Here is a 26,665-nt window from a genome sequence, read left to right as displayed (position 1 = left end):
ATGGTGTCCAGTTTCAGCGCTTAAAGATGAATTCTGGCTCTGTTCTTGCAGGCTGGAAAGTGAAGGGCTTGTGGCCCTCACTAAGGGAAGGGGAGACAGCCTGGCCTTGAAAAGGGAGGAGCTGAGACAGACAGACACTGACAGACTGTGAGCCTGAGCGTGAGAGAGAAAAGGGCAGCAAGAGAGGAAGAGAAAGAGACAGAGACCGTGAGAAAGAGAAAGATAGACAAGAGGCAGAGACCATGAGAGAGAGAGAGCTTGTGAGGGATTGCAACACAGAAACAGCTGGAGCTGGACAGTGACAGAGTCAGAGGCAGAGAAATGCAGCCACAGACAGGGAGACAGAAACCCAAAGAGCTTCCCCTAGAGCTGGGCCCAGCCTCAGCCCCAAGCCCTACTCCCTGAACTTTGAAGCGTGTGGGGGTTGACTCTGAAATCCAGATCTCATTTCTGCAGAATGAGCCCCTCTTTCCTTTAACTATACTGAGCCCTCCTCCCCCATCACTTTTGTTTGCATCAGAAGCATAGGGGAATGTAAGCACGGGAGAGGGGCATTCAGAATATCCAGATGAGCACTGTGAGGAGGGGGGACATTTGCCCACTGTGTGAGAACAGGCAGCGCCAGCTGAAAGGGGGGGGGGCAGCAGAGGGGAGGAAAGGAGGAAGTTACTGACCTCTTTGTTACAAACTATTCCCTGCCTCTCCTACCCCCAAACATGTATCCATGTATATGGATTGATATACCACTATAAGGCTAGATGTATATGGAGCCATAGAACATTTTCTAGTCTATTGATTTTATAAGACTGATTTGTTCCTGTGCTATATCAGGGCTTGTCAACACACAGCCTGCAGGTGAAGAACATGCTACACTACACTGCTGACCATTAGCATGAAGCTGTAGACCTCAGTACGCAATGCTGCCTCCTGATCCTAATGAATAGGCCACATTGCATGCTGGGACCTGTAGTCTCCTCTCTATTAAAGGTACCCTGCTAAGAAAAGAAAATTGGGTTTGTACCATTTTCTGTTTCTTTAGAATTCACTGAGAAGGCCTGGAAAGATTTGTTTTCTTTCCTTGCTTAGAGCATTATATTATATGTCTTATCTGCCCTGCTTTTCCTGGAAGACTCTGTGGAAGACTGGAGGCCTAACAGTTTTATGAGAACAAAGATACAAAGCAACTAAAACATGACAGAGCAAAGGGACCAGGATTGTTTAAAGCATTTGGGTTTTGTTAACACTGGTTGAAGCTGAATGCCTGAATAAACAACCGGAGGAAAGCTCGGTGTTAAAAATAAAACACTTCCCCCCACCCACAAAGGGCTCAGAAAACTCCCACTCCATAGGTGAGACCTTCATCCAGAGTTTTGCTGGAGGTTTCCCTGATCGCTGGTATTTTAAGACCCAAAACAAAAACAACAAAAGAGAGCCCTGTGCACTATTTTTATCCCTTTGAAGTTTTCCTGTAAAGCTGAAGGTTGCTGCAGTATGCTCAGTTTTATACACATTAGCAGCCAGACGCTGTCCTAGGCTCTGGCCGTGGAAAGGAGACCTAAAGTCAGAATATCAGGACACTTCAAGGATATCCCTTGCCTGGGGAAGTCCCAGGTAGCATAGAGTTGCCAGAATGTGATGCACTCTATTGTCTCTCAGTGGGGATCTCAGGTGTGAGGGATGGGGGATGTGCACGTTGCATGAGACAGCTATATGTGTTTGTCATGCTCAGAGATGGGCACATGTGTGTGGCACATGTTCTCACCAGCCTTGTGTGCAGTGCACAGCACATTCCCTAGCTGCTACCCGCCTTCTATGCACAGCATGGTCTCCCCAACATAGGGAGTAGCACGGTCACCACCACTGACTGCATCTGCAGATCAAAGCTCTGTGGAGCTGGCCAGCACTGGGACTGGCCTCCAGCTGGGCTGCTCGGAGGTGGGGCCAGTGCTAGCACAAAGCAGACAGATGCCTGGGGCACCAGACCTGTTCCATTGGGATATTATTCAAATGCGGCATTGTCTCTGTGTATTTTGGAGCCCTCTTTGGTTTCATTACTTCCCATAAAAATCCTACCCGCGGAGGGGGTGGGGCGGTTGCTAATTGCTGCAGAGGATGCAGGCTATCCCTAAATGGGAAGATGTCAGCTGACAGGGCTGCAGCTAGCAGGCTCCATTGCATGTGTGTGAGTGAGCTCCCTGCTGTCACACTGCTGGGTTCTAACCCATCCCCAGCCCACATGGCAAGGAAATCTGCTCGTAAGCAATGGAGCTGTTTCTCTCCCCCGAGCCCGCCTGTGACTTGACTGAATGGTCAGTGCTAAATGCTCCCTGAGCTGCCATGTAGCTCCTGGCAGCTCCTTTCATGCACCAGCCTGACCTGGACATTCCAGCCCCTTGTGACTGCATGCATCTGTCAGAGCCCTTCAAAGCAGCTCTTGATGGATACATTTCACTGACCCACAGCTTCAGGAGGCTTTGAACGCACAGGAACTGGCTTCACAGGTGTAAATCATGAGTGACTCCATTGAAGTTGTGGTGGATAATCAGCTGAACGTGAGCTCCCAGTGCAACGCTGTGGCCAAATGGGTTAATGCAATCTTTGGATGCATAAACGGAGGAATCTCAAATAGGAGTAGAGTGGTTATTTTACCTGTGTGACCACTGCTGGAATACTGTGTCCTGTTTTGGTGTCCACAATTCAAGAAGAATATTGATATATTGAAGAGGGTTCAGAGGAGAGCCATGAGAATGATTGAGGGATTAGAAAACCTGCCTAATGCTGATAGACTCAAGGAACTCAACCTATTTTGCTTAACAAAGAGAGGGTTAAGGGGTGACATGATCACATATCTATATGGGGAACAAATATTTGATATTGGCTGTTCAATCTTCAATCAAGCAGAGAAAGGTGTAACATGATCCAATGGCTGGAAGTTAAAGCTAGACAAATTCAGACTGGATATAAGGCGTTAATTTTTAAATTTTTAACAGTGAGAGTAATGAGCCATTGGAACAATTGATCAAGAGTTGTGTTGGATTCTCCGTCACTGACAATTTGTATATCAAGCGTGACTGTTTTTCTAAAATCTATACTCTAGGAATTATTGTGGGGAAGTTCAATGGCCTCTGTCATACAGGAGGTCAGAGCAGATGATCAAAATGGTCCCTTCTGGCCTTGGGATCTATGAAGTCAGTGCAGTTACATTGATGTGCAGTCAGCAAAAGTCAGAACAGAATCGGGATTTGAGACTTTCCACTGCCTAGACAAGACCCAAACAACTAAATTTCAGCTAAGTACTTATTAAACCTCCATAGATAAACAGCTGTAAAATAAGGGATGTGTGATGATAATAATAACTTAGCACTTTTAAGCATGAAGCAAGTGCCCACTACATTTCATGGAGCTTAGAAAGGAAGTGTTGTTTTACAAATGAGAAGACTAAGAGAGATTAGTGAGTTACCCAAGACCCTAGAGTTACCCATTGTCAGAGCCAGGATTAAGATCTCCTGGGTCCCAGATCTATGCTCTGAACTTGGCACCAACATATAGTCTATTTATTGAAGATCTTCATTTGATACACGTTGCTGATCAGAGGGTGATAATTCACCTCAGCTGAAGAAGCTAGCAGGGCAGGAATAGGGAAGCAGACACAGCCCAGTAATGTTCATGTTCATTCCCAGGATCTCCAAATCAGGGAGGGTTTGGTTAGGGCTAGGCTGAGGCCATGGGCAAAAACATCAATTGGCCCAAATGAGGCTTGTTAGAGGTTGCCCAGCGCAGTGAGTCTTGTGTGGCAGGCAGTGGGGTGCAGTAAGGAAAAAGCTGGCACTACTGCTACCTGCTCAGTAGATAAGTACATGAATTGACTGAAGCTGCACTAGCTATAGGCAAACAAGGAAGCTGCTAGGGTGGCAGATTTAGCCCTGCCACCCCCCGATGGAGGAGCAGCTGAGTCAAACCTGAGTGGCACTGTGACCCCCATACACCAGGTTGCTACACCGTTCCCTTAAATTTGGTCCAGCTGCCCTTCCATCATGGCAGAGGGGGCAGCTGGGCCAAATTGGACTGGCATGGCGGCGGGGCACCCTGAAGTGTTGCGTAGGGTGGCAGATTGCCATGAGTGGCCTCTGTGAATTGAGACTCCAGGGCTGGTGATCTCATACGTACTTTTATACAGCACCTCTCATTTAATAGGAATGAATCCACACAGCAAACAGGGGAGGTAGGTCAGGATTATCATCTTTATAGAGAGGTGATAGGACATGACCAAGGTCACACAGAGTCAGTAGCAGAGCTAGGACTGGACTCCAAGTTTCTTCACTCCTGGGTCAGCATCATTTCTATTGGATCTCTCTGCCCTACTGTAAAAATGATGCCAGGTTGATACATGAGACAACTATGCTTTTTCTTTCATTCAAGGAATTTTTCCAGTGGGTTTCTACGGCTCCCACAGGAATCCCTTGCACCAGAAAGATCCAACAATGGAAAAACCCAGGTCTCAGCTCTATAAATGCAGAGGCGATTCTCTTCCCTCTTGAACTAGGAAGTGTTTCTCACTTTCCTTCATCTTGGGAGGAAGCTCAGTTCTCAAGGACTGGGATCCTCAGAGGAAGAGGGAAGTTTCCATCTATTTTTTGTGAAAACAATTTGTTGGGGGATTTACAATTTCCCCAGAGTGTCAGAAAGTGGGATCAGCAGCCATGGGACCCCTGGAATGAAACTGAACAGAAAGTGAAAATGACAGGGCTAGTGTCCTTCTCTGAGCTGATGAAAGTGCTGAAAGAAACACACAGGATTATTGGTACAAAGAAAAAAACAGCTTTTAAATTCTTTCCAGTTGACTAATCTCGGGGTGGGGGGAGGGGGACTTATCAGTGATGCAGGGACATTCGTCTCAACAGCATCCTTTTTACTTTAGCAGGTAAGAAATTGCATTTAGCCAAAAATAAACAAGAGACTCTGATACACCGAATTCTAGGGCAAGCAGTAAGTGGGGTGCCCAGTTGCCTTATATGGGAGCTCAAGTGGGTGCCTAGATAGCTAGAACTGGGATTTGGGGACCACTTTCATTGTATTGAAATCAATGGAAGTTAGGAGCCTAAATACCTTTGAGGATTTGGGCCTTTGTGCAACTGCATGTGGGCACTTGTTAAGATGCCTACAATCAAAAATTGTCCCTTGCCCCCAGTTAGGTTTGGGACTTCTATTGCAAAGCACTCTGGGTACAGCAGAAGAGGTGTTATCTGGCAAAAGTCTCCCCCAGGTTGGTGTTCTGGGAGCTCCTACCCTCCACTCTCTCTGGAGGCACTTTGAGCTCACTCCATGCTCCCATCCTCTCTGATCTCTGCCATCTGTGCTTGTGCCCTCAGGTTTGGTTTCAGAACCGACGGGCAAAATGGAGGAAGCGAGAGCGGTTTGGTCAGATGCAGCAGGTTCGCACCCACTTCTCAACAGCCTATGAGCTGCCCCTCCTAACCCGAGCAGAGAACTATGCACAGGTGAGTGTCCCCTGCCCTGCCCCACTCCGGCCTCTCGACTGCCCTGTTCAGCCTCTTTCAGTCGTTCCCTCCCAAACCTTGAGGCTAGCCATGGTTGTGATGCACTGGAGCAATGCTGGCCTAGCTGGGAGGTGGTAGGCCGAGACCAGAGTCACTTCTAGTACACCTCTACCCCGATATAACGCCGTCCTCGGGAGCCAAAAAATCTTACTGCATTATAGGTGAAACCGCGTTATATTGAACTTGCTTTGATCCGCCGGAGTGCACAGCCCCGCCCGCCCCGGAGCCCTGCTTTACCACGTTATATCCGAATTCATGTTATATCGGGTCGCGTTATATCGGGGTAGAGGTGTATCTGGGCAACAGATGCCTGACACGACACTGACTTATAGTCCCTTGTGCTTCCCACAATAAGTCGGTCCTTCTGCCGAGACACACACTGTACTGACCTGTGAGCATCTCAGGCACAGTCTGGGGTAGCACAGTCTGGAGCTATACACTATCCTCTTTCAGACTTACCTCTGTGGTGCTGCCTACAAAACACTGGCAGCTGATGACTGCTATGCAAGTGGTGCAGTGAAATCACTATCTACTGGGCTAATTCTGCTCCTCTTGCTGGTACCTTGTTCTTCCCACTCCCCCCTTTATTTGTCTTTCCCGTCGGCTTGTCACGTCCTGTCATAAACCTAGATTGCAAGCTCTCTGGGGCAGGGACTGTCTTGGTGTTTGTACAACACCTAGCACAGTCAGTTCCTGAGCCTGGACTCTACCCCAAAGTGCTGCCGTAATGCAAATCAATACATAAATGATAATTATCATTACGCAGCTCTCCCCAGCTCTTAAGAGTGGGCAGGTTGATCTGGATCTCCTATGCCCTAATATAGGGCTGTCCTTTGCAGCCTCCTCTAGGGTCGACACCAAGACCAACCCTGCACCAAGCAGCACGGACAATGATTCATTGGCCACACTCCATTCATTCCAATTCTGTTCTATTCAGTTCTTAAATTATATTCTGTTCTGATCCCTGGATATTTCAGCTCCTGAAAACATTTAATTGGTTTAGAAAAGGTAGGAAAGGACCTTTATAGTCACCCTTAAACAAATTACCCAGATGTCCCTTCTCTTTTAACACTAGTCCCTGCCTGAATCAAGTAGGAGTCATTAGGCGCAGGCTTCTCATCTGTTTAAATCTCCCAGGACAAGCTTGTCCCTCTGTGATATCACCAGACATAGCCTTCTTATATATTCATGCAGGAGGAGACACCAAACACCCTGCTGAGAGGTTCTCCATTTAGCTAGATACTTGTATGTCCCCCTTCAGCACAGCTGACCACCTCGTAATTGGTAATGTATTTATCCTCGGAACACCCTGTGAGATAGGAAAATGCTATTACCCCCATTTTACCGATAAGGAACAAAGGCACCAAGAGGCTAAGAGTAGGAGTCACAAAAGTAAACCCCCAATAGGCACCTAAGCCCCTGTTTTAGTTACTTAAGTCCCCATTTTGGCTCCATTTTGGCTCCACTGTGGTCCACAAAATTCCCATCAAGCCCAGTAGATGCCTAAATTCACTCTGTGACTAAGTTTTCAGGGTAAAAATTCCCTTGGGGCTTGTGTTTCTGCCTCTGAGCATGTGCATTGCTGCTTGCCTCTAGGTGCCCGTATGCCTATCTCCCATCTAAGCTGTGGAGCAACTCATGAACTGGGGGAAAACAGATGTTTGGCCACCTAGGTCGCATGCTGGGCCCAATCCATGAGGTGTGCTCAGAGGGTCCCATTCAAAGCCCAGAGTTATTCTCACACTCTGTCTCCCTCTGGCCCACTGACTGTTCCACTATGGATAAATACTTAAATTGTCATTGGGCCAGACAGAGAGAGAAAAGACAACCCCCTAATCCAATGTTGGGACACTTATCTGGGAGGTGGGAGGACACCCAGGCTCCAGTCCCCCTGCTCCAACCACTCTTTCATTATCTATCACCAGAATGGATTGAGGGAGCCCCCACATCAGACTATCCCATAGCTCAGTAGTTAGATCATGCTCCGGAGAGGTGGGAGACCGTTATTAAAATCCTTTCTCCCCCTCTGCCTGCAAGGGAGGAACTGAACCTGGGTCTCCCACATCCCAGGGAGTGCTCTAACCACTGGGCTTGATGGTGGGCCGCTCCGTGAGCCATTTTGTGTGGAGCACACCTAACTTGTTCCTGCAAGAAATGTCTTAGGTGCCTAAGCCACCTGACTCCAGGCAGCAGATTTCCAAGCAGAGATAGGCGTCTCCCTGCAGTTTGCCTTCCATGGGAGGGGGAGGCAGAATTAGCATCTCCCCTTGGCTAGCTTAGACAGCTCCTCACCTAGTGCTGATATTTGTGGATTGCATTCTTTGGCACCTATCTTTCCCCATCCATCGTATGGGGGCTAAGGCACTTACATCCGGCTTTGTGGATCACAGTGTTGTTCCTGTGATTGTCGAGTTGCCATGACGCTCACCATTGTAACGGCTAAGTCCCTTTTGGATCTCACCCTGAGTGACATGCCCAAGGTCACACTGGGAGCCTGTGGCAGAGCAGAGAATCAAACCTGCATCTGCCAATGCCTAGGCCAACACACTAAACAGTGGCCTTCCTCTCCCATGTTCTCAGAAGGCTGCCAAGGGAAGGACTCAAACTCTCAGTGGTAGTTGGGTTCGGTAGCCACAGCATGTCCCCTTGAGCCACCCAGGCTTTGTCATGCAGGAGCCAAGAAATCCTGGGGTTTGCCAGGTCAGATGTTTTAAAGCTGAGCTTTGCTCCCCTCAGCTGCTGGGATTTCCCCTCCAACCCTGAGCTGTCAGATGCATGGTTGGCCTTCCTGGAGAGCCCGGCATGCAGGCTTTCCTGCAGCAAGGCCAAGAGCGCTTGGCCTTTCCCCCTGGTTGGCTTCCCCTTTGGATTGGAAGAAATAAGAGGCCCTTATTAAACAGCTGAGAGACACCAAAGGATCTTTCAAGCAAAGGACGCACTAGACTGCAGTTTGTAACACTCTCTCTTCTGCCTTTGTACTTTCATCGCCTCCCTCACTCCTCACCACCTCCTCCCTCAGCCTAAAAAAATGTACTTTGCAGGAGGTAAAAGGTCAGTAGTGGAACAGCAGCCAGTGGTGCTGCTGGGCTGTGGAATGCTGGGCTCTTCACACTCTCGCTCCATCTGGATCTTCTCTTGTTGCATTCTTTCATCTCATCCCCCCCTCCCCAACACACCTATTCCCCAAGGAAGGGCCTCCCGCTGCCAAACCCTGCTCTTCTTCTGCAGTATCATTTTGTTTTATTATTAAGATTCAGGATCCCAGATGGCCGGACACTTGAATCTGACTTTGCTATCTGGGGAGTGGGGGGCACGTGCAGGGGTTTCCTTTTTTCTCTCTAACCAGCCGGCATATGCTAAGCAAAAATTAAGCAAGCAAATGGTCTGCCCCGGAGACTGCAACCAGAACACACCAGTGTCTCTCAGACAAGCATACTGGAGTGTTGCAAACACTTTATTACCTATTTGTATTACAGCAGCACCTAGAGGCCCTAACCAAGATCAGGGCCCAATTGAGTCAGGAACCGTATACTCCCAAACAACGGGAACAGCCATGGGTACTAGGGTGGCTCCCCAGCATGCCAACATCATCATGGCCCACTTTGAGGAAGAATTTCTGGACAAATGCACTGTGAAATCAATGATATATCTGAGATACATTAATAATATTGTCATCCTCTGGACAGACCTAAACTCCCTCATAGATTTCCACGACAACTTCAACAACAACCACCCATCTATTCAATTCTCTCTTGAACACTCCCGCACCAGCATCAACTTCCTGGACACCACAATCAGCTTCAGCAATGGAATCCTACTGGTAACTATATACAAGAAACCCACAGATCACCATCCTTACCTTCACAGATCCAGTAACCACCCCCAAGGCCCCAAGATATCTGTTATCTACAAACAGGCCCTCAGATACCACAGAATATGCTTCAAGGAGAAAGTTCAGGATACCTACCTTAAAATAAGGACACTCCACCAGAGAAGTAGATTGCATCATGGAATGGGCCACCCAAATACCTCAAGAAAACCTGCTTCCATATAGAAAAAAAAAAACCCTCTGACTGCATACTCCTCATTGTCACCTATCACCCCACACTGGAACCCCTGCAGGGCATCATTAAACAATTACAACCTATACTTGATGGGAACCACATTCTGAAAGAAATCTTTCCTGAACCCACACTTCTGGCCTTCAAACAATCCCGCAGCTTCTCCAAACTCATCATCAGAAGCAAGGTCTCCACAGCCCAGGACCCACCAACTCAAAGTGGCACCAGACCCTGCTATAACAATAGATGCAAAACTTGCTGACATATCTCCACTGCTATGATGATCAACACTCCCCCACAACACACCTATCAAGATTCATTGGTTCTACTTATTCCTATCATAACACGTGGTGTACCTCATCCAATGTACTAAATGCCACAATAACAACTACATCGGCAAAATCAGAGAATCACTATGCTCTCGAATGAACTCGCACAGAAAAATGATCAAGGACGAAAACAACGTAACACCTACGGGTGCACACTTGTCACAAAGTGATCACTCCATATCTGACCTCTCAACCCTTGTCCTCAAAGGAAACCTGCACATTACCTTCAAAAGATGAGCCTGGGAGCCTACATTTTCATAACTTTGCTAGACTGCCTGTCCTGGTGCTCTGGGCAGCACGGCATGGAGCTGCACTCGCTTTTCCGTTGGGTCTAAATGTGGCCTGCAGGCTTTGCGCAGTAATTTCTGGTCTGGATTTCTCAACTGCTAAACATAATCTGTCATACCCCCAGAAGCGATGTACCTCGTAAAGGCCTTCATTTAAAGGTGAACGTAATATCCTGGTGATGGCCTTTCTGTATCCTGCCCAGGACTGTGGAACAGCCAAAGAAGCCTGTCTCAGAGAACCCATTGCAGGTTTCAGCTGGAGCCCAGTGCACATTGGGAAGGGACTTTGGGGATCTACTGGATGCTCTGAGGATCCCCAGACAGTGCAAACAGCTCACCATCATGGACCTTCCTATGGAAGCTGTGTGATTTGTTTTAGAGTGCTCGCAATATGTTGGGACATAAGAATGACCTCAAACATTTTTCCCTGTATAAACCAGCATTCTAGGTTCTGCTTTTCCTTGGCCTCAAGCAGTGACCTTGCTAACATCTAAAGCGGGGCAGGAAACTGACCTCCTTGTGCTGCTTCAGGCATTTGTGGTGTCATTCTTCGTTACGGGGTAAATACCCTACACTCAAGCCTTGGCAGATAAGTAAAGGCACAATGATCTGCTGTCTGATGAACCTAGTGCATAGCACCTACTAGTAGCCAATTCTGAGACTGGGGTCAGTTCCACTGGGGAAATCCTCTGAAAACTATGAGCCTGCTTACAAATGCTCAGGATGTCATTGTTCTTTCCCTTGACTTGCCTTACTGATTTATGTAGATATAATCTGAAATCTACAGAGCCTTCCACTTAACCAATTCATTGGTTAATTTGACCCCCCTGTTTAATTTGAACAAAATCTCTGGACATATGAACACAACCTCTACCCCTTCCATTTTGATCATTTCATGCCTCTGTTACAAAAAGGGAAGCTTCTCTCCCTAGCTAGGGTAAGTTAATTAGTCAATTCATAAGGAAATTTCTATGGCAGTCAGAAGAGGGAAGAGGCCAGGGAAGATCCAGATGGTGATAAAAGAGGAGAACAGCTACTGAGTCAGCATTATTAGCACATCCACGTGCCACCCCTGGTGTGATGTGCACACTGGGTGGGTGCATGGATGACTTGACTGAGCACTTACACCAACCAGCCTGCTAGGAATGGACTTGATGCCAATAGAGCAGATTCCTCTGCATTTCATTGCTGAGCTGAGATCTTACATCATATTGCCATTTTAACTTGAAGACGTGTCCGTCAAATTTCTCAGGTGAAGGGTGGAAGGAGAGTTGACTCAGATCCCATCTCCCACCTCTCCCTGCAAACCACCTGCCTAGCTCCACAACATGATCACCTCTCATCTCCTTAGCCTGCACTTTAGACAGCTGAGAAACGTTGCTCCCTAGCACCTTCTCCCCAGCTGCCTCTGCTCCCTCACCAGCCACACCTTCAGCACAGGACTGCTTCTGGCTTCCACGGCAGGAAGTACCTGGCTTAACTTCTTGGGCTCTGCTGCTTTCCTGGGTAGGGCAGACCCAGCAACTGTGGAATCTGGGGCAAGCCTTTCCCACAGGCGAGGTCAGGAGGGAACTATCCCAGAAGCAGGCTGGGTGCTTCAGGATGATCACTCAGTGCTTCCTGTCCTCTCCTCTTCAGCAGCCTCTCCCAAAACCCAGGAACCCATCCCCATCGTGTAAAGCATTTTGGGATTAGCTGGTATCCAAAGGGTTAAACACATTTTCGTTCCCTATTCACTGAGCAAAACAGCATGGCCCAGCTTTATCTCAGGTGGTTTTGGGGCTAATATGGCACTCACTCATGAGTCTCCTGGCTGGAGGATGCTTTGTATGACTCCAGACACACACACACCCAAGCTCTCTGGAAAACTTTCCTTGACATAGAATTGGATTTACTCTCCACACACATTTAAGAATTCTCCCCCTCTGCTCTTACACCTTTCCCTTGCTCAGTGGTTACCTACACCGAGTTTGTGGCTAACGGGCCTTCTTTCAACCCTATTACCTGGCCAGCAGGATTAACAGTCCCAAGTACTCATAACCAACCCAGGAACAGCAGCTGCCAGACCCCAGAGGGCTGCCGATGTTGCTTGTGCTCTTAGCCCTTTTATTCCTGTAGCTCACGTGTTCTTTCAAGCTAACCATTCCAATGCTCAGCATGTGCTCAGTGTATAAGGGGCTCATGGGAGCAATTTTCTGGCTGCACCCAGTATATTATGTCAAGCTGCATTAAGTGGAGTTTAAAATGAAGGGCTGTGGGGACTGGAAATAGACATGGAGCATTTTCCCTCTAGATCATTATTTGAATCTAGGCCAGGTTGGCACAGGTTGCAAGTTGTTCTCATGCAGTGGCTGTTTGGGGATCTTGTGAAACGGGCTGATGGTTTTCAGGCCAGTTTCTGGTGGCCAGGTGTCCACAGCACAGCTCGCATTAGCTGGCCCCCTTGCTAATGGTCTCAGCTGGGAGATTGAGGATTGACTGGGCTACAGACCCTGACTGTCCCTCTCCTCTCTACAAGGGGCCCCCGTGGGTCAGGGTTGAGGCCCATGCTCAATCAGGGCATGGGGTGACAGAAGCCAGGACTGTTCCTCCCTGTGCTGTTCCAGTTATTCCGTCTCCAGGGCTGCCCTAGAGCTAACACTGAGCTTTCTTTTCCTCTCCCAGATCCAGAACCCATCCTGGATTGGCAACAATGGCGCCGCTTCCCCTGTCCCCGCCTGCGTGGTCCCCTGTGACACGGTGCCCTCCTGCATGTCCCCCCACGCTCACCCCCATGCAGCTGGTGGCGTCTCCGAGTTCCTGAGTGTCTCCGGCCCTGGCAGCCACGTGGGACAGACTCACATGGGCAGCCTCTTCGGCACCGCTGGGATCAGCCCGGGCATCAACGGCTACGAGCTGAGCGGCGAGCCTGACCGCAAAACCTCCAGCATCGCGGCCCTGAGGATGAAGGCAAAGGAGCACAGTGCTGCCATCTCCTGGGCAACATGACAGGGCTGCAGCCAACGCCCTCAAGACACTGACAGAGCAAACAGGGACAACCAAAAAAACCCACCATCCGCTTGGACTCAAGACAGCCATTGCCTCCTTGGGGAGCTGAATGCAGCACTTTTAGCTATCCTAGGTACAGCGAACACATATCTTACCGTAAGTGGAGTGTTTCAAACGTACACACAGGGAGGTCCCATCTTCCTGTGCTCAAGCAGGATAAGAGGAAGTGGCGGAGTCGCTCCTATCCCAGCTAGACTTGGGTTTTCTTCTAACAGGTGGCGTTTCCCTTTCACTGTCATGCTTGCGTTTCCCAATAACCAGGGCATTTTTCTCCCCGTGCCTTTTATGACACCAGATCGGACTATCCAATCAGCCACCCGTCATTTTCAGTTGATTTCCCCCTCCCTCCACCCATGTATTGAAGTGTCATTTCTAATCCATTTTATTCTGTCCCATATAGGCAACAGGTGTGGGGGTGATGCCTGGCACCAGCAAGGAGGCACCTCCTGGGGTGGGCGCAGGGCCATCACTCTTGGCCTCTTAGCAGGAGTCACAACTAGCGAGTTGAGTTTGCAATAGAATCTTGCCCAAAAGAAAGAGAAATTACCCCCATTGACTCCTGCCCCGGTTCCTCTCGGTGTTGCACAAGCTTAGCTGCTGAAGCAAGGACTTGCAGAGACGCCAAGGGAGGATGGGGAAAGGGATGGTATGTCTTTTCCTACAGCACACCTGAAGGCTACAGCTAAATACCACCATTGCTGGAAAAGCTTGAAGTTACAGGCTAAGCCTATCAGCTACACCCTACTTCACTCACCTCTATTCAGGCTCATTAAGGGAGATAGCAGCTTCCCAGTGCCCCTTCCCTGCCTCTTAGGTGCTCAGAGGGGATTAGCACCCAGTAAGCTAAGGTTCCTTCGCCCCCTCTAGGAAAAAGCTGGTGTTAGTTGATTTGTAAGCACAGGTCCACAGCAGGGAGGGCATGGCAGGCCTTTCATCTTCCATCTTTTTAAAGAGGTGTTTATCGGAGCAGCAGTTACTGGCCTCTACCTACAGCTAGCAACTGTATAAGTGCAGCTGCTATGTGGCCCCTGCCCAGCATGGGGCTGTGTGTCTCCATAGCAGAAGTGAGGTTCCCTTGAATCACAGCTTAAGCGCTAGCATGTGCCCCCAGCTTGCTGGCTTTCATGTGTTGTGGAATCCTCCACACACACGCAGCCGCTGTCCTGGAGTCAGTATGTATGGAATGATCCCTTGTCATTTCACCACCATCCTCCTAGTGAACAGCATGTAGTAGGGGGGCAGTGGCCTCCAGTCTGCATCCTCTGAAATGCTGGTCAGCAGAGTGCACACAGGCAGAACCTCTCTGGGCTCTCTGTGTCCTTTGAGTCAATGGTACTTCTTGATTTCTCGCTGTAGTTCCTATTTGTTTCCTGTTATCCGGGACTGTATTAACTATTCAAAGTTAAACTGTAAACCTTTGGGTGAGTTTTCCCCTGCGAGGCCAAGTTCTTCCCAACCTTTCCATTGAGTCTGCGGTGCCAGGGATAGTCTCAGAAGCTCCCATTGCACCATGGCTTAAAGCCATGGATGCTTGAAGCAGCACTGGAAACAGCACGGGGGAATTCTGACAGCCTATGTAACACATGCACATGCCTCAAGTGATGATGTTAAACAGCATTGGCTAGGGGCAGCTGGCTTTGGCACCTTGGCTCATGAGAAAGAGCAGCTGCATCATAGCTTCACCTCTCTCTTGTCACAAGAGCGATGGTGGACCCGGCTATCCCATGTGATGTGGAGGCTCATTTCATCCCACATGTAAATCCAGTAAGTTCTGGAGCATTAAATCAGGATGAACTTGGCCTAACATGTTAGGGACAATAGTGAGTGCTATTGTAGCCATGTCAGTCCCAGGCCATTGGAGAGACAACGTGGGTGAGGTTCTTTCATTGGCCCAACTTCTGTTAGGGAGAGAGACTTGTCTTTCTCCCCAACAGAAGTTGGTTCAATGAAAGACATTACCACAACTCCTTGTCTCTGGGTGCTAGGAAGTCAGTTCTTTTGGGAGTATTAAGGGTTCTTTTCAGAGTCTTGTTTCACAATGGTTTGGAATGTCTCCAAAGAAACTACTTCCAAAATTCAGGTTTCTGGCTATGTGTATATATTATTATTATTTATGTACTGCCTAGCACGCTGCTGTGCCCTATATAAATAATACAGCTATATTAGATCTAACATTCATATGTATTTATTAGACTAAGTGAAACTAATACTTCTGTCTCTTTTTTCTTCAAAAGTCTTTGGGGTCAGTAGAATTCTAAGTGAATCTTTCCCCCACACTCAGCGAGGGAAGGGTCATGCACGTATCCAGAAGTCCACGTGAGTCTATGTCAGCCAAGGATGAGCAGGAGTTGTGCCTCAGGGTAGAAGATTAGCTTAATGATCAGCCAGCAGTTCTCAAACTTCATTGCAACCCCCTTCTGACAACAAATATTACTACACAAGGAGATTACTCCCCCCAGGAGAGGGGACTGAACCCTGAGCCTGCCTGAGCCCTGCTGCCCCTGGGGGTGGGGCAAAGCCTAAGGGCTTCAGCCCTGGGTTGGGTGGGGGGCCTGTAACCTGTGCCCCCCGCTGCCCAGGGCTGAAGCAGTAGGGCTTGGGCTTTGGGCCCAGGTGTTGGGGCTTGGGCTTTGGCTTCGGCTTCAGCCCCGGGCAGTGGGGCTTGGGCTTCAGCTTCAGAACCTGGGCCCCAGCAAATCTAATGCAGCCCTGGTGACCCCATTAAAACAGGGTCATGACCCACTTTTGGGTCTCGCCCCACAATTTGAGAACCGCTGGATTAGGCACATGTTCCCTGCGTGGGTTTTTAATTTGCTGCAACAAGGCTGCCTGCCACATCAGCCAGAGTCACAGGGGGAACTTAAGCCCTTCTTGAAAGTTTCTCCAGTTTTCGTGTATGTTTTAGAGAGAGACTGTCAAAGTTTAAAAACCCCACATTTTAACCCCCTCTTCCACAAAAAAACAATACAACCCCCACCCGCCTACTGTTAGTAAAAGCTCCTTTCCCTAATAAAAATTGAAGGATTTTTTAACCTCTAAGGTCCAGAGCATGGAATAGAATCCAAGTAGGTAGCCCCAGGGGCTTGTGCAGAACTCAGGCTCCAGTTGAAGGACTGAAGCCCAAACTGGCTTTTCCCTACTGTTGCAGCTCATTTAGTTTTCACCGTTCGCTCTGCATCAACAAAGTTGCTGGTCTGGTCATTTTCACCCTCACTCTGCCCTAGCGCAAAGCTCCTGGGTTTGGATGTCCAGTGCTGCAGGAGAAAAGAGCCAGCTTGCCTTGATTGTTGTTTTCATTTTTTCAGCCCATTGCTACTTGGTTTTACAAAAAAATCTTTTAAAATGTTATTTAAGCAGAAATCTAACAGCCAAGCCCCCAGTGTGATGCTGGGGCAGATCTAGCGCCCACTCCAAACCGCCTCAGCAAGACTGAGCAGCCCTTTGTGATTTGAAAAGTACTTCTGCCACCCTCTGCCCTGTAGAGAAGAAAAGAGACTGGATCCAGGTGGGATGCCCATAAAGAGGATCCCTTACTGAGTCTGTTGGCCAAAGACAGACTCCGTGGTTCACTCTGGCTCCCAGCTACTTAATGTCACCACTATGCTTTCTAAATCCAGGTGGCCTGAACTAAGCAGCTGTCGGAGGGACTGTTGACTACACTATCCTCCACATACCAGCTGGGGCTCTGCAGAGGTTCAGCCTTGGAAAGGGAGCAGTGTTCTCCTACACGCCCTGATCTCACACAGTTTGCTAAAGAGATGCTAGATTTTGGGGGGACAACAAACCTATCCTGTAAAGTTCAGCTGGAATGTGATGTTTGTGTGGGGGGACGGGGAAGAGGGGGGGACATGGGAGTGAAGGGAACCCAGTACAGTTCTTGCCCTCCCCTATTAGCCCAACGTGCCTTTCCCCTCATCCCCACCACTGAAATGGACTTACATCTGGCACTGAAAACAAGGTGGTCCTGGGCTAAGTAGGGACAGGTCCCAGAAAGTGTCTGCCATACTGACGAGTGTTGCACTCGGCAGCCTTCAGCAGTAAAACATGCTCCTTCACTTATACATCAGGCACAAGCCTCCTCTCATAGGGGAACTACAAACAGCCCCAGCTGGAGGCAGCGCCTGTGCACTACACACAGAGTACAGACACGAGGAGAGCTGCTCTTAACTACATTTTTACATTTTTAATGTGAGACAGATATTGCGGGGGGGGAGGGGTGGCTAAAGCTGTTAGGGGATGTTACCTCCACAGTTATAGGGGAGGCGGTTTTAGAGGAGCACAGGGTAGGACTGGGCCTGATCGAGCAGGGTACTGAGCACTCACCACTCTATAGCCGAGACATGACATTAGCAGGGTGGTTCAGCCCCAAATTTCACTTATTTTAAAATCCTTGTGCAAAATATTCTTTAGAGTCATTACATTTATGTTGAAAACAACCAATAGTGCCCAGCTCTGCGACCTCGGCTAGCGAAATGCAGTGACTGCATGCTCTGGCATTCCAAATGAAGGGTTAGCATGTTAGTTAAGCAATGCCTGCCACTGGTTCAGACTCTCTCGCTCGCACTCAACGGGAGCCGCCAGCTGATTATCACTTCCGCACGGGGCCCCAATTTTGATCCCCCAAAGTAAGGCTGAAACAATGAGTGGCGACATTTGAAAGCATCAGAAATCACTTTCCCAGCTAGGCAAGGAAGCTTCTATGAGCTACTCGGAAGCAATTGTTTTAGTTAATTTAAGAACTTGTTTTCTATTCTGTTAAATTAACTACAAAAAATATTTTAAAATCTAGTGCGTCCTTTAGCCCAGCTGCAGAGTCCGCTGCTTGCCTAATTAGCGCAATGGTACTGCTGAGTCTGTCACGCCTCCTCTAGACTGAGGTGCTGGGATGGCACTTTCAGATTCAATTATGACCCTGTCAATACTTCCTTGAGCTAGGGCTTTGCTCCGCTCTCTAATTTGCCATTGTGATGATTTTGCTCTGGCCATGCCTTTAGACAGGCAAACACACCAGACATATTTCACAAGGCACCAGCCCCCAAGTGAGCTCTTTGGGACAGGGACTGGCTTTTTGGTCTGTTTGCACATCTCCTCGTGTACGAGAGCCCTGGTCCATGACTGAAACGGCTAGGTGCTACAGTACTAGAACTAACAATAATACCTGCTGAGGGAATTTTCAAAACAGCTCAACAGCTGTGTATAATGAGCACTAGAAGACTCGCCCTCTTGGGGCCTAGGCCCAATGCCCGCAATAGGGTTTTGCTGTCTCCTGTGCCCTCTGCTAGTATCTAGAGGCAGTTGATTTACAAAACTTTCCCCTGAACAGCAGCGAGTGTGGCCATACGGCTACACCGCCAAGAGGGACGTAAGCAGCTGCCACCTTGCTCCACCACCATTAGAAACACAAGAGGGGGAGGACATTGGAAATGGGAATGGGCAAAATTGAGGGCAAAAGCAGCATGGTTTTCAGAGCTGGTTTTACAAGCAGCAGAGTGTAGATCGCTATTCAGGTGCCTGGTCGCACAGCTTTATTGGGAGTAGAATCGCTTCTGTAACAACTTGCAAACATTTACTCATTACCCTTCATTCCCAATCCCCTTCCCCCCCTTGCGTGGCTTGCACACTGCTGTCCTCTGCCAGTCACCAGGGAGGGCTCCCCCTGAGCCACAGACCACACTTCAAGAACCACAATGCTTTACCCTAAGCCCACTCTAGAGGGAATGGAGATGCATTTGCTCCAGCTCTGGCCCATGGAATTTGCAGGTCTCTGAAAGAGTTTGAAATTCCACTCTGCTGCTGCAGAACAAGCATCTTAAGAGACCACTGGGCTCTGTGCATAAGTGAGTGTTGAGGCAAGAGGACTTGCTTCCCTCCATGCAGGGGGTTCCAAAACTCCTCTTGGCCAAGCTCCTCACAGGCCCTTAAGCCAGTTGCTGTGCTTGTGTTGTTTCCTTTAAAACGTGCTATGAATTCAGCGACTCATCTCTCAGGCACTAGTATTGCTAGCTCCCTGGAAAGGCCGGCTAAGATGGCAAGTCAAAGGAGAATTTGCTTGACCTGTGGTCCTAGAATTAGAGTCTGTAACAAGAGAGGGGCCCGGCCAGTCGTGTCTAGATAATAAAACACAAGAGAGAAAAGTGTGTGTGTGTGTATCCATGTAAATATGTCCATATGTTCCAAGGCATGTATGGGAGGGGTGTGCATTGTATGCAGACTGTATATGTACAGTATGTAAGGAATGAATGCCCTGCACGTATGTATATGCAATCTGTGTTGTGTGTACATACCACAGTATCTGTATGTGGTCAGTGTGGATCTGGCTAGTGTGTACGGTACAGATGTGTACATACAGTGCAGAGAGTGTCTGCGTGCAGAGCATGTGTGTTTCTACGGGGTGGTTTTTTCCCCATGTGTTCCTTTTTGACAGCGTACACCCAGACATCGCAGTATGTTGTAAAACACTCTAAAAACAAACAAAGGCGAAAAGGTAGTTTCCTGGAAAGGGCTGCAAAAATAATCAAACGGCCGCGCAGGACTGTGTTTATTTTACTGTTCTGACTGACGCAGCGAAAAGCAAACAGATTGAATCAAGGATTAAACCCAAATGGGAACGGGGGCAGAATCAGCCTGAAACTCATTCGGCCAGTTTCAACTCTGCTGATGGTACTGCAGGGCGGTGAAAGACTGACCTTGTACCTAGTAACTCTTTGCTGGTAACATGATTACCCACCCCATCCCACATAGCTAGATACATAGATAGAGCTTGGACTTTTATACTACTGATTTTGAAGGACAGTTTTCAATGTATAATAATATATCAGTTTAGGTGTGCAGTGTTTGAAAGAGAGAATGGGAGAGAAGGAGAAAGAAAGAAAGAAAACAAACCTCAATCAATATTATTGGTCTTGCTGTAAAATATTGTAACCTTGTGTAAACGCAACTTTTTTCTTTAGCTTAACAGCCTGGGGTAGAATATATTAAAAAAAATAAAATTAAAAAAAAAAAGTTCAGGAAAAAAATGAGTAAAAAAATCATGAAAAGATATTGCAATGTGAGGTTTGTGCCATACAATTTTACTGCCTATACAGACATGTATTACAAGTTCGTTACAGTGTAATATTAAAAAAAGAACAAACTGCTTTGCATCTTGGTTCTTTTTGAAATGTTTTGGGAGTAAGTTATTGCACTTAGAATTTTTTTTTTTTTTTTTTTTTTTTTTTTTTTTGTGAGGTGGGAGGGATTGGAATTTCTAGGTGCCAATTTTTTTTTAAAGGAGTCAAAATGAACTGAATTACTCGCAGCACTGTCTGAGGAGACCCAACTGTTGTTGTTTTTGTTTGCAATAAACTCCTTCTCTTCTCTCCTCCCAACTGGAATCTGTCTATTTTGTTCCTGACTCATGACAGATGAAATGTGATCAGAGGGGGCCTCCAAAATCTCACATTAATTGAAGTTGGCAAAAAATACTAACAGTGCCCTTTTGAACTGCTGACACAGTGCAGAATGGATTAGCCGGGGCTAGATTAACAACAGGTGGCAGCTCACAGGACTGCTGCCTCTACCCCCATACAAAGAGATTGTTAACAGCCAAAACCCAGCCATGGCAATACCCCACAGGCAAACTTAAAGCTAGTGAGTGCTTTTCGCACCTACGAAGAGTGTACTTTAAAGTGGCTGCTAGTAGGTGAACTGGAGAGCATGAGCAGAGGTAAGTGGGTGGTACTATTCCCACTAGATAGTATCAGGAACTATTTCTGCTGGGAGAGATCAAACCCTCTAAAGTTATAAATAATATCTGGCACTTCTCCAGCTCCTTCGCCTTACGGTCTCGGAGCACTTCCCAAATAGTAATGAATGAAGCCGGCTGATAAGACACCCCATTTCACAGATAGGGAAACAGAGGCATGGAAAAGTGAAGTGATTTGTCCAAGGTCCCACAAGTCAGCACCAGAAGTGGGAATAAAACCCAAGAATAGAACTCCTCAGTCCTATACTAACTAGTAGACCACACTGCATTTCAATAGGCCATTGGCTATAATAGCTCCGATATAGCGACTCCGGGTTTCTGAAGGACAAAGGGGAAACATTAGCGTATTGGGAATTAGCCTCCGAGAGGCCACTTTGTCTCATGTGTCAGGTATTCAAAAGTCACCTGCCCCATCCCCTTTCCCCATAGCACATGTAGCTAAGAGTCCAGTGGGAGCCTGTTGGGCCTTACTGCGCAGGGTTCCCTGCACTCTCAGCCACTGCCACGTTTCAAAGATGGGCTTGATGGTGATCAGACAAGGTTCAGTCTCTCCCTTAGCAATGCCCTTCAATCAGCATTAGCTCTTCCCACACCAGAGGGGCTGCTAGTACCAGCTTGAGTGGATTCCCAGTTTGCAGCTTCTCAAGGGCAGGACTAGGCCGAGTCTAGAGGCCATGGAGCAGGTTTTGTCTCCTGTTGGTCCCTTTGCTCTGCTTTTTCACACACCTTCAGCTCTGAGTGAAGGAAATTAATGCTCAGTGGGGAAATCTTCTGTTTCCCTTTGGGGAATCACCTCCAGCTGTGGCCATTTTTTTCCTCTGAGAATCTACAGACTAATCTCGCAAACTCATCAGGTGTGCCACCAGCAGCCAGCAACAGGGACTAGCTCCAAACTCTGAGAACGCTTGGATCGGGATCTGAACTTTGCCCTTTGGGCCCATGCAGAGCTGAGGCGCACTCAAACTGTTGTGCTGCTGCTAAGCTGTACCCTGCATTGTGCCTGCACAGGTGTCTCTTGTTTTGCCTTCAGTGAGCTGCCAAATGTCACATTAGCTCAGACATAGCGTAACTGTTTTCCTTCTCACCAGGCACTGTGTAACTAACAATAAGATTCTGTGTACCCCTTGTCTATTCTGTGCCATGGATTGGATCACTTGTAGGAGAAAAATTCCTCTGGCCCTCAAGCACTAGATGTCGGAGTCTCCACATGCTGGCAAAGCCTTGTTGGTTGGCGGCTTAAACCCAGTTTCACTATTTCCTGTTTTCAGGGGTCTACACAACTAGCATAAACGTTTGCTCTTCCTTTGAAGGTTGACATGGAAGGCTGGGCCCTTTGCTGAGCCGTATGAACCGGGCTGATGATACCATTTTTAAAATTAAACACACCTACAATAATGGAGCTTATATGTAGCAATATTTAACTTGGGCTTTCTTATATTCAGAGCACTGTACAAACAGACAGCTGCACCCCATCCATAAGAAGTAGGAAGTATTGTTTTACAGCTGGGGAAATTAAGATACTGAGATGTTAGGTGCTCTGCTCAGCACCTGTCTGAGAAAGTGGTGGAGGTGGGATTAGACCACAGCATCTCCCAACCACTATCCTTTGTGGCAGAGGATAGGTTCCAACTGAAACTCCAAGAGGAATTTAGGGAGGCAGAATGTAATTTCCCACATGGGAATTTGGCCAGGACACCAGAGGCAACATCAAGTGCGAGCTCTCGCTGTGTATGTTAGTGTACTAGACATCCAAATGAAAATCAATTTCTTCTATAAACTCTACTAGTCTAAACAGCTTTGGGTTCTTTTCCTCTTTCTTTTTTAAAAGCAGGCAACTAATCTTTAATAATATGGGCCAATCACAGCCTCCCCCTTGGAGAAAAAGGCAAAATACATGAAAGCTGCATCTGTTTATGGCCATATGGCGCCCATGTGTTAAGGTGTTGCATTTAATCTGAGACAAATATGAGTTTACTACTTGTAAAAGATCTTCCACTTCCCCATCTTAACTGCATAAATGTTCAGACTATTTGTAACAATGACGAGACAAAGACAGACGCTGGCACCTAGTAGTTTACTCCTGTTGCTGCTTTCTTCCTGGACTTCACTTTTCAATCCTTTTACATTTAGATCTTTTTTTCTACCTTGTATAAAGTGGCCTGGTTACACTCAGCAAGGGTAAAATTATAGGGCCAGGTCCTGTTGATGTGAATCAGCACTGACTTCAATGGAGATACACTGAGGATCTGGCCCATAATTCCAGTAATATACAGGCACAAAACAATTCTCAATAGTTTAAAAAAATGACCTAGAAAAGAGAGTAAACCAGGTGTGAAATATAAGTATATTCATGAGTAAAACAGCTCACAGCTATATGAAAGGTGGGTCAAAAATAAACACACACGAGGGAACAAAGGGGTCTTTGATCTGAGCGGTTCAGGTTCATTGCCAAGTGGCCACAGGTGTGCACCACATGAGCAGGTAGGAGTGAGATGCTAAGTGATGACAGTTGTGCGGGTGTCCATCATGCATGGGTCACCTGCACGCTGGTTCCATACTTTGACATTTTATTGGTCACATTGAAGCCCGTGACCGAGGGTCTGAACCCCAACAAAAAAAGTGGAAGCAGGGGTGTGGCAGGAAGCAGAATTTTACCACCCAGCCGCATGCTCCTGGAGCCCATCACTTCTCATGAAGGTGCTTATACCCCACACTCCTTGTGTCTCCATTAGAGCCAACAGAAAATTCCAATTTGCTCCTCAGTCCCATCCCTCATGAAGGGAACTAGCCATTAAGCCAAAAAATATTCTTGCTCACCAACACAAGTCTTCAGTCACCATCTGATCATGTTTACGGAAGCCTGGCTTTCCCTTCTCCATGCTCCTGTTTGTTCTCTTCCTCACTTGTATCTCATCCAAGTTTCAGGCTCTGATCCTACCATGAGATCTACTTGGTGGACCCCTGGCAATCATGCTGGAGGCCCATTGACTTCAAGGGGCTCAGTGGAAGCTCAAGGATCCCCCCAACATTGATATGATTTCAGGACTGGGTTTCTGATTGTACATTTTTGGAGCAGGGTTCTTGTCTAGCTGTTTTGAGAGTCCCCCGGCAAACCTCTGGGTGCATTACAGTCATCAACAACAGAAGTTTGCAGATTTACACTCTCAAAAGTGTCATTCTTCACTGAAAAATAAAACTATACAACAAAATGACAAACCAAACATACAAAAATTAAAGAGACACTGTAAGGTTCAAATATATGTTTTCTGTCTTTAAAAGGATTATTTATTTACAAGTATTAAATAATTAAAAAGTAGAAGAATTCTAAAGATTGACAGTTTTGCTTACCTTTTGCACTACACTCCCCTAGTGCAATTAAAACCATCTAGTCATGTTCACACTTGTGTACAGTTCTAGGCATACTTTAGCAGAATGGTGCACCATTTTGGATACCACAAACATGCAGGAAAAAGTTATTCCTTCAAATTAAACTGTTTCTGTAGTTATACAAACAGCACTATGGAAATATTTCCAGTGATGTTTGGTTTTAGAAAAGCTTGTTTTTAAACCAAACCTACATTTGGGACTTGAACTGACCTTTGTCCATATAAAAACTGAACTATATTAGCCCAGAGGAGAAGAGGTGCAGAAGGAGAGGGCAGGACGTGCATCACTGCTCTATATTCCAACTAATACACCAACCCAGCAATGACAAAGTGGATTAGAAGATTCTAATTCAAGAAACAGCATTACTGGTCCTTCTGTACCAGTTCATAACAGAATATCTGCCCATAAGTGGCAGTCTCCATACGAACTCTGATTCATTCCTTTATGCCTGAACTCATTTCAGAGCCATGCGTGCCAGGTTATCATTTCATGTATGTACATAGGCACATGTGAGAGAAAGAGAGAGAATGAATGGGGAACGATGTGGCTCAGAAGACTGGGTGCATGAAGCCTTGTATCACACAGCAACTGATGAGGACTGAAAATTATTACCATCCTATGGCTGTTCATTGTGTTATGTGAAATGACCAGCTCTTTGTGGACAAATGGCTTCAAAGAAAGAAAAGAAAACACCCCACAACTGTTTGTGTCTCAGTCTCAGCAAAGAGGCTAAGTGAATGGGTCACAGGGAGTGAGCTTCCTTGCAGCGCTAGGGGACAGTGAAAAAGGAAGCCTGCATCACTGGTGCCTGTTGTGTGGACAAAGAACTTTAATCCCCACGCAGAAAAACTTTCAGCAGCACTATGTTTGCTTTCAAATAAAGCAACTGAAGCAGATTTTAGTTTTACGTGGCTGCAGCCAGGCAGTCAGGGGCATGGGAATGGTCTGAATACCTAAAGCGTCGCCATCACAGAGTTTACTCTCAACATAAAAAAAAATACCAAACCAATCCCAAAACAACTGATGGAAGGGAAAGCACATGGCCTTGCGCAATTACTATAGAAATGTAGTAATCCCACGTTGTCGCCATCTCCCAAGGTAGGATCGAAAGGATTGCAGAGCTGTCACTCCAGTCTGGAAAGGAAGGAGTTAACAAAGCATTCCGTCTTTCTCCAAGTAAATAGACAATCAAGACATTCAGGGATAAAGTCAAGAACTTTTGGAGAATTGCTGCAACCATCTCCAGAAAATGAAGACATCGAGCAGGCAGCCTAGCAGCATTCCCAGGATTTCTGCTGGGAATACCCATCAGGGCTGTGCTGTGTTTCCTCAGGTGGGTAATGCCCTGGCCACCACCATCACCACACCATTTCAGCTAATTGCCTCAATTGTTGCTGTCACCCCTTAATGAAAAACACAACTTGCCATGGAAGCAGCTATGAGAGCCTGGCAGACACTGGAATGCTGAAGATCAGCAGATGCAAGACTGCTTAACAGCAGTTTACCTCAAACTACAATTACACTGAGCACACTCGGAACGATTCTAAATGGCTTCAAACCAGGGCAGGCCAAGTCGTGCTCACGCTAATAAAGAGACAGTCCTGGGGCTTTCCAGTGCTCCAGGAAAATGGCACAGAAGACAAAAGATGGTCATGTTGCTAAGACACAGGACTGGGATGCCTAGGTTCTATTCTCAGCTTTGCCTATGAAGACTCTGTGAGACTTTGGGTAACTCTCGGCTTCTCTGGGCCTCGGTTTCGTCAACTGTAACAACAGGAACAATAAATACTGACTGACCTCCTGGAGGGGGTTAAGTGAGCAACTCACAGAGAGGGGAGTGGGAATGCTCTGAATACCTGAAGCATCTTCACTTTATTGTTTGTGAGGTATTTGGACAGACACAGACACACACAAGTGTGATGCGAGGCTAAAAGCCCCACCAATATCAAATGTAAATCTATACTGTCCTAGCTAACCTTGCTCTGAGACAGATTACAATGAAGGGAGGACAGAGAGGGGAGGTGGAATGCAGCATAAAGATCCTCCTCCTCCATACCCACATACGTTCGCAAATTGGGTTCTGGGAGCTGGATTTTTTTAGTGACTTAAATGCTCATGTGAAGGGAGCTGCAGCTGTTTAGCTCAAGACCGTGCAGCTTCCAGCAGAGAGATGAAGTTATTGCTAGGCTTGGGGGAAGGTTTTTTTGTTGTTTTTTTGCCACAACAACTTTCTCCGACTCCCATCGTCTGT

At 47.3% G+C, this 26,665-nt stretch overlaps 1 protein-coding gene across 1 annotated transcript in view; it reads left to right on the top strand.

Annotated features, from left to right (window-relative positions):
- Nucleotides 1-17,468, top strand: part of ALX4 (ALX homeobox 4) — a 64,966-nt gene extending 47,498 nt beyond the window's left edge. Inside the window, exons 3-4 of the mRNA XM_054024640.1 lie at nucleotides 5,370-5,498; nucleotides 12,900-17,468. Of these exons, the coding sequence (XP_053880615.1) occupies nucleotides 5,370-5,498; nucleotides 12,900-13,223 (453 nt within the window). The 3' untranslated portion in view covers nucleotides 13,224-17,468. The remainder of the gene's footprint in view (nucleotides 1-5,369; nucleotides 5,499-12,899) is intronic.
- Nucleotides 17,469-26,665: the final 9,197 nt, after the last annotated feature.

Source organism: Malaclemys terrapin, chromosome 4 (assembly GCF_027887155.1).
Source record: "Malaclemys terrapin pileata isolate rMalTer1 chromosome 4, rMalTer1.hap1, whole genome shotgun sequence".
In the NCBI taxonomy this organism is placed as follows: Eukaryota; Metazoa; Chordata; order Testudines; family Emydidae; genus Malaclemys; species Malaclemys terrapin.
This window is presented reverse-complemented; position numbering and strand designations above follow the sequence as displayed.